Below are 13,488 nucleotides of genomic sequence, written 5' to 3'. Positions count from 1 at the left end.
TTGGTTGGCAACAATACCCAATGACAGGAAAAGGTGATGGTTTTTGCAAAAGACTCTAATTTGGAGAAGTATTTCATCCAAATTCGGTGGCACAGTCACTCTGAAACAAAGTGGATGATACAATCACCCTGTGAAACGTGCTGAACGTCATAAAGACTAACAGAAATGCATGTGAGAGAGCTGAGGGGGCGCCTGGCCCGGGCACTCACCCTCACAGCCCAGTGGGCCTCTGCAGAAGGCGGCGTGACCATCAGAGGGCTGCTGCTGTCGTGCTGAGGAGAGAGAGAGACATTCCACTGTAGCTGGCCCCGAATTCTACCACAGGAGCACGGGTTCATGGTAGGGATATCCATTTCAAAGTGCTTTCAAAAGGGAGAAAGAGCTCAGCAAGTTAAACACAGAATCACCACATCACTCAGCAATTCTCCTCCTAGGTAAAGACCCCAAAGAACTGCAAACAGGCATGCAAACAATTCCTTGTACATGAATTATTATGCCCACCAACAGACGAAAGGATCAACAAAATGAGGCAGACCACAGAATGCAATTTTATTCAGTCATGAAGAGGCATGAAGTACTGACACATGCTACAAACTGGATGAACCTTGAAAACATTATGCTGAGTGAAAGAAACACGATGTATGACTCTATAAAATGCACAGAGATAGAAAGCAGATCAGTGGAAGCCAAGGGCTGAGGGCCGGGTTGGGGGCAGGCAGAGTCAAGAATGATCACTTCGTGGGTACACGGTTTTCTCTGGGGGACTGTGACAATGTTCTAGAACAGACAGGTGACGGTTACACAATGCCGTGAACGTGCTGAACAGCCCAATGGTTCATTTGTTAAATTGATTTTAGATTACGGGAATCTCCCCGCAATTAAAAGAAAATTAGAGAGAGAAAGAAAAAACATGGAGCGAGAGAGACGAACAGACAAAGCAGAGAAGCACGGAGGCTTCCGACACTTACGAATTTAGGCGGCGGCATGTTCAAGCTCAGATTGCTCAAGGCGACTTCGTGGCCGCTCTGCGCACAGGCCACCAGCCTCAATGCGACATAGAAACCCTGCAATCCAAGAGGGGCAGGCGTAAACCCCACCCGGCGGGCAGCGGTGGCGGACGAGCTGTCTGCAGTCAGGGGCTTGGGGGCCCGAGGCGTTTCATTTCGCTTCAGCAGGGGAGCCCGTACATGCTCAAGTCTCTTACAGACTCAAGCAAAGCCGGTCTCACCCTGGGAGCACTGCTTAAGTGAATGTGCTAAAACAGACTTAGCCCATTGCTTTCTGAACGCTATAAAATTTCAAACAGCTGTATTTTCAGAAACAATGAGCTCTCAACATTTAAGAAATGCTAGAGTGTACAGTTTTAAGTCTAAAGGGTGGTTGAACTATGCACTGACTTTTTAGAAATGGTTTGGAATAGACACAGCTGTTTGGGGCCTGACACTCACAGCTCAGTGGATCCCCCTGGCCTCGCTGAACAGAGCATCCCCCCTCACCCACTGCTCCTCAATGGCCGGGCGTGGACTTCCTCTCCCACACAAGGACCAAGGACCTGAACTAGGGGCCTTGCCTCCTCCTCACCCTCCTCCGAAGCGAAGACTGATCATGCCACAGGCTTAGAGGACTTGTGCAGGATCACCTAGTTTTTCTAAATTGATCAACAGGCCTAAGAACATGAATTCTTTTTAAAGCTATAAACACAATTATGGTTTTAAAATCTCCTTCACAGAAATGTGAGCACTAGAGCAGCCTGTCTCAGGCTGATGTCTACAGAATGTCCGTGTAGCATGTAGAGAAATGGGGACATCAGTAAAGTTAGAAGAACTGCATTCAGCAAAGATAACAGCGTTCTTGGGGCTTCCTTGGTGGTCCAGTGGTTAAGACTCCACACCCCCAATGCAGGGCGCAGGGGTCTGATCACTAGTCAGGGAACTGAGATCCCACATGCCACATGCTGCGGCCAAAAAATTTTTAAAAAGAGAAATAAAACAGGGTTCTCTCCCACAAAGGTCCTCTGAACCCTCAACACACAAACGTGCGCTATGAATCTCAAGCAAGGGAGGAGGCGCGCATGGTGCTAATTCCACAGGTCGGATCATGGACAGTGAGACACCAGGAACCACACCCCTTGGAATAGAGTTTGGGGAAAGACTGAACTAAATTAAAATATGACCAGTTAAAAATCATAAGTACTAGCTTCCCAGGTGGCACAGTGGTGAAGAATCCAACTGCCAATGCACAAAAAATCTAAAGCACTATAACATTCCACTTATGGAATATTCTCAAAATGATGGGATCACATCAGAGAAGGAACCAGTGGTTGCCAGGGCTCAGGGTGTGACACCCAGGGGGCAGCATGAGGGGGACTCGTTGGGGGCAGTGAGAATGTCCTAATCCTGACAGTGGCCGTGGTTACCTGAATCTATGCGAGTGATGCAATTACACAGAATTCTATACACCAGGGACAACACCAGACCAAAGTGCCTACGCACGTGGTCAGCTCTGGGTGAGGCCCCTGGTCTAGCGCTGCACGGGACCTGAGCACCGTGCCTTGGGGAGACAGGGAAAGCACACACGGGAACAATCTCAACTCTTTTCTGCAACTTCCCTGAGAGTCTAAACTTACAGAACGTTGGGAAAACATCTGAGTCACTTGTAACCACACAAAATATTAAAAAGATTACGCTAACCAGGAAACATGGCTCCAAGAGCTCAAGAGGCCTTTATTTTGAAATGAAACCTTGGCGCTTTAACGGTCTGATGGCCCCACTTATGTCTGGTGACACCTGTCGGTGGCGACGACAGGGAGGAAGTGAGGGGCGACCTGGCCTGGGGGCTCTGGCCCAGCCCTTCCACTTACTGTGTGTGTACGTGTATGTACCTGTTTGTCCAAGTACCCTTTACCTTCTGGGTCGGCCAAGTCCCATATCTGTGGAAACACAAAAGTGCTCGTGAGTGTGACCTCCGATCATTTCCTCACCACACAGGAGCCACCGTCGCCACTCACCCATACACGTGAGCCTCATGTATAGGTCCCAGCAGGCAGACCCAGACGAGGTGAGCGGCCTGGACCCCTCCCTCTCCCCAGGGAGGCACATAGCAGGCAGCAGCATAGTCCAGAGAACTCCCAAGTGTACTAGGCTCCAAGGCCAACATAAAGCCACAGCTAAGACCCCAAGATCGCTCAGGCCTCTTGTCCGCTACCCATGCAAAGGGGGGCAGCAACCCTTAGAGCATTTGCATCCACCAGTTATAGCCCTGAGAGGTTCGCAATGGCCAGCCTGCTTCCCAAGAGGAGTACAGACCCCATGAAGAGGGGTCTGCACAGGCTGGTCTCCACCTGCCAGGGGAGCCCTGAGGGTGTTTGCAGAAGAGAAATCGCTATCGTTCATCACATACCTTCCCAAGGATAATGTCTGAGAGCCCAGACTTCTTTAGAAAAAGTGCAGCTTCACTCGCCCCAACTCGCCCTGTGTATGCTGGGTCTACCTGGAATTGGGGAGCAACACGTGAGATAAGGCTTTGGCAGCTGAGCAGCAGGTAAAGCAACACCCGTGACACTGGCTGCTGGCTGACAGCTGGGAAACAAAGGGAGGGGAGGCCTCTCTGGGTTGCAATTCACAGCTGGGGGTTTCCAAGTCACTCCCTCTCTAAGCTCAATCCGGAAAGACACTAGTGAAAACTTACCTGCTTGTAGTAAGACTCATATAATGGATTTCCGGTGGGAATCTGTAAACAAAACCACAGACATTGGTCAAACATGGACACAAAGCCTCTCTTTAAAAAAAGCGTCATCCCCTCAATCTGTCATCAGGAAAATACATAAATATCAAAATCAAAATGTAGGCACTTTAAATGTCCTCTCTACACAGACTCCCTGGAGGAGGAAATGGCAACCCACTCCAGTATTCTTGCCTGGGAAATCTCAGGGACAGAGCAGCCTGTCAGGCTCCAGTCCAAGGGATCGCAAGGAGTCAGACACAACTGAGTGACTTAACAACAAAAAACAGAGACTGCAGTTTATTCTCAGACAGACATCTCACACTTCCTCAGTTTAGAAAAAGGAAATGCTAATGCTCTCAAATAAGTCCTGATTCCAACACAAACCACGCGGTTGTTCAGGAGGAGTGGCAGCCCGGGCTGGTTTCCACTCACTGACCGATGGGATTTCGGTGCGTCCGGGAGCTCACAGGAACAGACACCATTATCCTTTGAGACTGTGCTCTGGCTGCAGAACCGGAACAGGAGTCTCCACAAGTCACCATGAATCACCAGTCACACCAGCTTCAGACTGGTTTCCCTGCTCCAAGGCTTATCCCCACCCATCTGGTCTTCCTCCAGCCATCCACCCGAAGGACTGGGCAAAAAGGTGCTGACCAGCCCCAAGCACCAGGAAAGACTCGGCCGGTGACAGCCTCCACTAGGACAGGCAGGAAGTTCAAAGTCCTGAGCTTGGCACGGAAGACACTCCGCGTTCCGGCCACCAGATTTCCTAAGATGCTGTTCAGAGAGATAACCACCTGATCTACAGTCAAGAGGCTAATTGAGACACGCCTGGATTCAGCTTGGTGGTGGTGAAACCCTCACACATCCAGCAGCCTCTGTGGGGTCTTCCCAACCTCAGCAAGCCTCCCCCCAATGGCGAGAAGATCCGCGGGAGTGTGCCAGCAGGGGCAGGAATTCAGCACCCCTAGAGTTGGACTGTGAAGAAAGCTGAGCGCCGAAGAGTTGATGCTTTTGAACTGTGGTGTTGGAGAAGACGCTTGAGAGTCCCTTGGACTGCAAGGAGATCCAACCAGTCCATCCTAAAGGAGATCAGTCCTGGGTGTTCATTGGAAGGACTGATGCTGAAGCTGAAACTCCAGTACTTTGGCCATCTCATGCAAAGAGCTGACTCACTGGAAAAGACCCTGATGCTGGGAGGGATTGGGGGCAGGAGGGGAAGAGGACAACAGAGGATGAGATGGCTGGATGGCATCACCGACTTGATGGGCATGGGTTTGGGTAGACTCTGGGAGTTGGTGATGGACAGGGAGGCCTGGCGTGCTGCGATTCATGGGGTCGCAAAGAGTCGGACACAAATGAGCGACTGAACTGAACTGAACTGAAGGTGTTTTATTGCGTGAAAGGAAAAGAGTAATTCACCACCTCCAAGGTCTTTTATTGAGTGAAAGGAAAAAAGCAGGACACGGCAAAGGTGCTGCTGATTCAGGGAGCTGAGAAAAGCGAGGAAGACAACATCGTGCTTAATCGTATGGAAGGACAGGTGTGTAAACAGCTAAAGAGAAGAACGCCGGGAGAAATGAGCACCGGATGACAGCTGGGATGACAGTGTTCATTTTAAAAGTCTTCAAACACTGTTGTGCAATTTTTCATAATGAACAAAACAGGGGAGGTGGGTTCCTTTCAGCTACATTCACTGACTTGAACCAGCTCAACACTTGCACGCTACTGTGTGGTAAAAAATCACTTCAGTTTAAAAATAATGGCCAGATTACGGTCAGCTTCTCCAGGGGATGGCAACACCTGCAAACACAGGAAGAAGTGAAAGTACACGAACAGCGGCAATAGAGAATGAAAATAGAAGAAAAGGAGTATAAAGCCCAGAAAGGGAGGCAGAGGGAAGTCAAAACAAAAGAAAGAGGGGAAGTCCTGAAAAGACAGAAAAAGAGAGGCAGAGCAATATGAAAAAGCAAGAAACGGGCCTTCCCTGGTGGTCCAGTGGCTAACACTCCACCTTCCCAAGGCAGAAGCCCACGGTTCAATCCCTGGTCAGGGCACCATTCCCCAAATGTCGTAACTAAGACTTCCGTGGAGCTGCACCTAAGACCCGCTGCAGCCAAAATGAATAAATAAATATTTTTAAAATACACTACTGTGATAGATAGCTTTAAAAAAAAAAAAAAAAGCAAGAAAGGAGGGTAAAGGCCGAAGCTTGAGAAAGAAAAGACAAGGACACCAGTGAGAAGACACGAGAGCTAAGCGGGGACTTCCCTGACAGTCCAGCGGTTAGGACTTGCTGCTTTCATTGCCATGGGCCCAGGTTCAAGCTCTGGTCAGGGAATTAAGCAGTGTGGCACGGCCAAAAGAAAAAAAGCTAAGCGTATAGCAGCTACGGCAACTCCCTGGCCGGCAGCTTCCTCCCACCCCAGGCCCTTGCAGATACCATTCTGGGGGAGGCTGTCCCCTTAGCTTTTTATGACTTGAGACAGTAGTGACCACCATCACACCCTGTTTGATCACCAGAATTTAAAATTCCACTTGAAATCATAGAATTCAACAGCAAAAAACCAAACAACCCACTATGACCTGAAGTCTTCATATGCCTATGAAGAAATAGGCAGAGGATCTGAACAGACATTTTTCCAAAGAAAACATTACAGATGACCAACAGGCATGTGAAAAGACACTCAACATCACTAATCATTAGGGAAAGGCAAATCAAAAACTACAGTACCCCACCTCACACTGGTTAGAAAGGCTAGCACCAAGAAGATTAAAAAAGAACAAGTACTGGTGAGGATGTGGAGAAAAGGGAAGCCTTGAACACTGCTGGTGGGGTGTAAATGGCTACGGCCGCTATGAAACATAGTACGGAGAGTCGTCAGAAAATTAAAACTAGACCTACCATACGATCCAGCAATGTTACTTCTGGATGCTGATCCAAAGGAAATGAAAACACTAACTCAAAGGAAAACAAACAAACAAACACCTCCATGCTCATTGCGGGATTATTTACAATAGCCAAGACCTGGAAGCAACCTAAATATTTACTCATTGATGGATGAATGGATAAAGAAAACATGGTGTGTACATACACAGAGAGAGGAATACTGCTCAGCCCTTAAAGAAGAAGATCTTGCCATTTGTGACGATGAACCCTGAGGGGATTATGCTAAGTGAAATAAGTTACACAGGGGAAGAAGATCTCACTTGTATGTGGAATCTAAAAAACAAAAAACCAAACCCACAGATACAGAGAACAGACAGGTGGTTGCCAGAGGTGGGAATAGGGGGTGGGCAAAATGGATAAAGATGGTCAAAAGGTACAAACTTCTGGCTATAAAATAAGTTAGTTAATAATATTGTATTGTATACTGAAAGTTACTAAGAGGACATCTTAAAAGTTCTCATCACAAGAAAAGAAATTTTATAACTATGTGTGGTGATGGATGTTAAGTATTGTGATTATTTCACAACATGAATAACAAATAAATAACAAATCATCACGTTGTACAAGTGAGACTAACATAACGTTACATAGGTCAACTATAATCTCAATTTAAAATAATTAACTAATTAAAGGTCTACATGCTCTCAAAAACACATCACCCTGGAGGAATACGGCCAAGAGAGGAAGCAGAGTCAGGCTGGCTATTTGTCACCTCTCAGTAAAGGTGGTGGTGCTGGGTCCCAATAGTACATCATGTACTCGTAGTGCATGGGAACAGAATTCAAGACCACAGGGACCCCCCCTCCCAACCTGGACAAAGGTGCCCTTGTTGCTAGCAATCAGAAAGGCATGGCTCTGAAACGAATTTCCAGTGGTATTTTTTTTTTAAGATCTCATGTTAGGCAAGAGAGAGGTTTCTAAGCTACTGTGATCCCAGTGCAAACCAGAGTTATGGTGTTTGGAGCACCGAGGGTTAATAACTGTCTCAGACTTCCCAAAGATCCCCTGGAGAAGGAAATGGCAACCCACTCCAGGACTCCTGCCTGGAAAATTCCAGGGACAGAGAAGTCTGATAGGCTACAGTCCATGGGGTCACAAAGAGTCGGACACAACTGAGTGACTTCACTTCTACTTCTTCAAACTTCCCAAATGCTTCCGAATCAGATCCACGATCAGGAGAAACAAGACCTTAAATAGTCCAGAAAAGGCCCTGAAGCCCCAGGCCCCAACGCCTGGACTGTCAGTGCTAAGAGCTCCTCTCATAGGCAATCTGTAGTCAGAGGTCGATCCCAGATGACCTACAGCTAATGGAAAACCACAGAGTATGCCTCACTCATTCCTCACTAAATACAGGAATCAGTCTGGGTAACCTGGGACAATGACAGCAGGTAAGAGGTTCTGATTTAATTACACATACGTCAGCCACTACATAAGCAGAAACGGGCGGGGAAGGGGAAACATCAGTAGATCTAATTGGCACTTCCTCTTACCACACAACTTCCCCCCAGGGACAGTGGAGTCATGCCTGCCAGCTGCCCCATACATGACTGCAACAAAACTGAAGACAAACGCTGCTAAGGCCTCGAGCCCCTGGATGACAGGCAGAGGCCTGGGACACAAGCAGCTCACTGCTGCGGGCAGCCACTCTGCTAGGACAGAGCCCCGAGTGCTGAGAGTGGGCACCAGAGCTGCCCACCTCTGTCCAACCCCGAAGTGAGGCCAGGGCAAAGGCAGAAAGGGAACAGGCCAGGGGACAAGGCCTCCAGTCTTCAGAGGCTGCGGACAACTCAGAGATGGCTTCAAGAACGGAAGTCAGACAGAGCCTGTGCAGGAGGGCGTTCTCCTCCACCAGACCAGGGTGCTAAGGGGCCACCTTTGACTCTGCATTATTCACTGACATTCAGTATGACTTTCACTTTGGGGACTTTCCTGTAGGTCCAGTGGTGAAGACTCTGCACTCCCAATGCAGGGGTCCCGGGTTCAAACCCTGGTCAGGGAACTAGATTCTGCATACCACAACTAAGACCTGGCACACCCCAATAAATAAAAACCTCTGAATCTGATCCTTCAGCTGGTCTCCTAAAACACTAAGAGAAGTTTCCAGGGCCTCTTCACTCTATCCTCCAGCCCAGAAGTGAAGGTCGCTCAGTCGTGTCTGACTCTGCAACCATGGACTATACAGTCTATGGGATTCTCCAGGCCAGAATACTGGAGTGGGTAGCCTTTCCCTTCTCCAGGGGATCTTCCCAACCCAGGGATCAAACCCAGGTCTCCCGCATTGCAGGCGGATTCTTTACCAGCTGAGCCACAGGGGAAGCCCAAGAGGCAATGTACAGATGGGGAGACAGACAGGGAGGGGAACACAGCAGGGAACAAGTTCACATCCTTTTGCCGGGAGGCCTTTAAAACTCCACAGTTCATGCAAGTGTGTGCAATCTTAACACTCGGGGAAAAGCAGCTTGAGATGAGGAACACAGCAGTTACTACTTTGGAGGGGAAGCCCTGAGGATTGGGCTTTCTAATCCTCTCAGGACTGAGTCCATCAGCTCTGACTCCTGCTTTCATACAGGGCAGGAGCTCCTCTGCAAAACAAAACCATGATCGCTCCCTTGCTTGTTTCAAAACGTTTCTAACGTAAACCCATTTTCACTTTTACTTTTAGAAAAAAGTATCTATAATTCCTTGTTCTGATAAATAGTGGATCACATTCACTGAATGCTCACTGTTTTCTGTCCTGTATCTCATTTAATTGTTTTCAACAATGCTACGGGGTAGATACTACTGTTTGCCCCAATATACGGGTGAAGGGACCGAAGTTACCTTGCCTGGGGTCACACAGCCCAGGAGTGATGGAGCCAGAGGAGACCCAGGCCATGAGACACAAACCCACTCTGCAAAAACAGCCAGGGCGTGACAGAGCTGGACACAGGCCCACTGCACAGCCTCCTGTGCACACTCGCCTGAGAAGCTGCAAACACGTGACTGTGTCGTGGTAGACTGCAGTCAACGGACGTGGTCAAAGTGCAACACTTGACTTCAGCACAAGAACTGACCTGAAAACCAGGGCAGCCTGCCATTTCCTCAGGAAAACTGAGACTCCATAATGGCCATGTTTCTCAAATCTATTGCCAAGTTTTGCAGGAAGTTAGGCACATACCACCAGAAGACATCCCTGTGTGAGTTCCAACTCGGAAAGCCAGATACTGAGGCCAAAACAGGGCTAGAGAAGTGCTCACTTGTTAATCCCTGCATTTCGCCTTCCTCTTAGGTTCCCCCTGCGGTGTGCACAACCATCACCCCGGCTGTGTGCACAACCATCACCCCAGCTGTGTGTACAGCCCTCCAGGCAGGCCAGACCACACTCTGCAGCTAAGGAAACCAGGATATAACTCTGTAGCTCTCACAGAGCATCAGCAAACACTGGGGCATCCTGAACCTCCCTGAAACTGACAGCTCCCTCCAACTGCTGGATCCAAGGCTCCTAAGCCACAGCTAAGGCAAACACTGCAGGAAGAACTGAGACAGCAGAAAGAGCCTTCATAAATACTGAGGACAGAGATATCCCAAATTTAAAAAACCAGCAAAGGATAAGAAAAAGGCAATTCTGAAAGAAGGGATGCAGCAAAGTTAGGGGAGATGTTCAGTTTAGATACTGCAAAACAGCAGGAAATGCCAGTGTGTGCCATGAGGCTGGCAAAGGTGAAACACGACCCGGGCCCTGCCAGTAGGAAAATGAAGTGGGTGGAGGGGTTTTCTGGAGGCCAAGGCAACATGTGGTACACCTGCATGCCCCCGACACGCAGGTCTAATGGTCTAACGTGACTCCACCAAGTCTTCGTTGATACAGATATGATTACTCTAAAATTAAATAGAAAGGCAAAGCAACTAAGATAGCTGAAACGATGTTGCAAAGGAATAGAGTGGGAGGACTCTGTCCACCCGATCCCAAGGCCTGCTATAAAGTTCCAGGAACGCAGACAGTGTGGCACTGATGGAGGTAAAGACACACAGAACCATGGCCCACAGCAATGAGCCCAGCAGCAGACCCATGCCCAACGGACTTCTGACACAGGTGCGGAAGCCAGCCAGGAGGAAAGAGGCCTGTGTCCACTGGTGCTGGAGCAACGGGCCACCCTCCAGAGGGAGAATGAGCCTGGAGACGTTAAGTCTCACACTTTCTACAAAATTAATGCCAAGGGGACCACGAACTTAAATGTAAAGCCAGAAAACTTTCAGAAGAAAAACAAAGGAGAAAATATTCAGGATCGGGGGCTGAAGAGAGAGTTCAGACTTGCCACCAAAAGCCTGATTCAAAAGGAATCAAAAAAAAAGAAGGAAATCGATAAACCGGACCTCAACAAAATTTAAAATGTTTGATCTATGAAAGACTCTGATAAGTGGATGCAAAGACAAGCCACAGACTAGAAGGAAATACTGCTGATCCTTGAACACTGACTGTGGAGGTTAGGGCACCCACCCTCTGCACAGTTTAAAATCCAAGTGTAACTTATAGTCGGCCCTCTGTATGCGGCTCCTCTGTTCCACATCTATGGAGTCAACCAAACTCGGATCAAGTAGTACTTGATTGTAGTACACATTTACTTAAAAAAAAAAAGTTTTAAAAATAAAGAAAAAGAGGCCACTCCTTCAGGGTTGGCCTGCTCAAGAAAGTAAAAAGAAAAGAAAAAATTCACATATAAGTGGACCTGCACAGTTCAAACCTGTGTTGTTCAAGGGTAACTGTATTTGTAAATCACATATCCAACAAAGGACTGGTACCTGGAATACATAAAGTAAAAGTGGAAGTGTTAGTCACTCAGTCATGTCCGACTCTTTGAGACCCCATGGACTGTAGCCTGCCAGGCTCCTCTGTCCATGGAATTCTGCAGGTTAAGAATACTGGAGTGGGTAGCCATGCCCTTCTCCAGGGGATCATCCCAACCCAGGGATCAAACACGGGTGTCCCACATTGCAGGCAGATTCTTTACCATCTGGGCCACCACAGAAGCCAGGAAGGAATACAGAAAGAACTCTCAAAACTCAACAACACAAAAAGGAAACAATTCAATGAGAACATGAGCAAAAGACATGAAGGGATATTTCACTAAACAGGATGTACAGATGGCAAATACGGACATGAAAAGATGGTCAGTATACCTTCGGCTGCAAACTGCAAATTAAAAACCATAGTGACAGGGAGCTATATTCAATATACTGTAATAACCTATAATGGAAAAGAATCTGAGAAGTTATATTTATAACTGAATCACTTTTCTGTGCATCTGAAACTAACCCAATATTGCAAATCAACCATACTTCAATTAAAAAAAAAAAAATTCTCTTGAAAAACCACAGAATGAGGCCACCACACAGCTATCAGAACGGCTGAACAGCAAACAGTGACACTGGTGAGCATGCAGAGAAACTAGGTCACTTATACATTGCTAGTGGGAATGTAAAAAGGTACAATTACTCTGGAAAACACCCTGGCATGCAGTTTCTTTAAAAAAACAAAAAAACAACTAACTAAACAGACAACTGTCACAGACCAGCAACTATCCTGGGCATTCAGAGAAATGAGATTTAAATTCACAGAATACCCTTAGTCAAACGCTGAGTGCAGCTTTATTACTAATAGTCTTGCGAAACTGAAGACACGCCAGACCTCCTTCAATGGGTCTTTGTTCTAATGGACCATGGTCCCACAGCACCATGGACTACTACCTGGCAATGAAAAGGAACCCACTACGGATAGACACAGCCACCCAGGAGAATCTCCAGAGCACCACTGTAGTGGTTGCTGTGTAGTTGCTCAGTCGTGTCCGACTCTTTGCGACCCCAGGGACTGCAGCCCGCCAGGCGCCTCTGTCCATTCCCAGCCAAGAATACTGGAGTGGGTTGCCATCTCCTTCTCCAGGGGATCTTCCTGACCCAGGGAACAAACCCACGTCTCCTGCATTGGCAGGTGGATTCTCTACCAATACTGAGTGAAAAAGGCCCATCTCCAGAGGTTCCATACTGTATGAGTCCACTGCACATCATCAAAATGCTGAAATCACGGAAATGGACAGATCAGTGGTTGCCAAGGGTTGAGGAAGGAACGAGGTAGGAGGGAAGAGGGTGTGGCTGTAAAAGGGCGACCAGAGATCCCGCGGGGACGGAACTGTTCCGCGTCCACCTGTAGAGCACGTGACTTTCTGGTTAGGTGCGAGCTCAGTCGCTGCAGTCACGTCCGACTCTGCAACCCTATAGACTGTAGGGTCCTCTGTCCGTGGGGATTCTCCAGGCAAGAACACTGGAGTGGACTGCCACCAAACTCAAAAAATTTTAAAGGGAGACTCAGGAGATTTCACAACCAAATGCAAGGTGATATTTTTAGCTAATTAGGGAAATTTGAATTATGGACTGGGTATCAAATAATACTAAGCAATTCTTACTAACTGTTTTATGTTGTGGTAGGGCACGGCGGTGATGTAAAGAAAACAGTCTCAACTACTAGAGGAGCATATTGAAATGAATTTTTTTTTAATATTTATTTGTTTTGCTGCTCTGAGGCCTTCAAAGCCACATGCAAACTTCTTAGTTGTAGTATGTGCAATTTAGTTCCCTGACCTGAGACCAAACCCAGGAGCCCTGAATTGGAAGTACAGAGTCTTAGCCACTGGAGTATCAGGGAAGTCTCGAAATATGATTTCTAAGGTGAAAACAAACTTGGGTAAAGATATTTGCAAAATGTTGGCATCTGTTGTGAACTTGTGGTGAGTACATGGGAGTTCATTGAATTCTTCCCTCTGCTTTTAGTCTGTTTAAAATTT

The 13,488-nt window shown here is 47.6% G+C and overlaps 1 protein-coding gene across 4 annotated transcripts in view; it reads right to left on the bottom strand.

The window, feature by feature from the left end:
• EPS15L1 (epidermal growth factor receptor pathway substrate 15 like 1) overlaps positions 1 to 13,488 on the bottom strand; it is a 105,529-nt gene that overhangs the window by 77,077 nt on the left and 14,964 nt on the right. For all 4 annotated transcript variants that reach the window (XM_043911085.1, XM_043911086.1, XM_043911087.1 and 1 more), the window contains exons 2-6: positions 3,688 to 3,729; positions 3,400 to 3,489; positions 2,882 to 2,929; positions 969 to 1,064; positions 210 to 272 (exon numbers count right to left, since the gene is read on the bottom strand). In XM_043911085.1, coding sequence (XP_043767020.1) covers positions 210 to 272; positions 969 to 1,064; positions 2,882 to 2,929; positions 3,400 to 3,489; positions 3,688 to 3,729 — 339 coding nt within the window. The remainder of the gene's footprint in view (positions 1 to 209; positions 273 to 968; positions 1,065 to 2,881; positions 2,930 to 3,399; positions 3,490 to 3,687; positions 3,730 to 13,488) is intronic.

This window comes from Cervus elaphus, chromosome 9 (genome assembly GCF_910594005.1).
Source record: "Cervus elaphus chromosome 9, mCerEla1.1, whole genome shotgun sequence".
In the NCBI taxonomy this organism is placed as follows: Eukaryota; Metazoa; Chordata; class Mammalia; order Artiodactyla; family Cervidae; genus Cervus; species Cervus elaphus.
The sequence above is the reverse complement of the archived record's forward strand: the minus strand, read 5'-3'. Positions and strand labels throughout refer to the sequence as shown.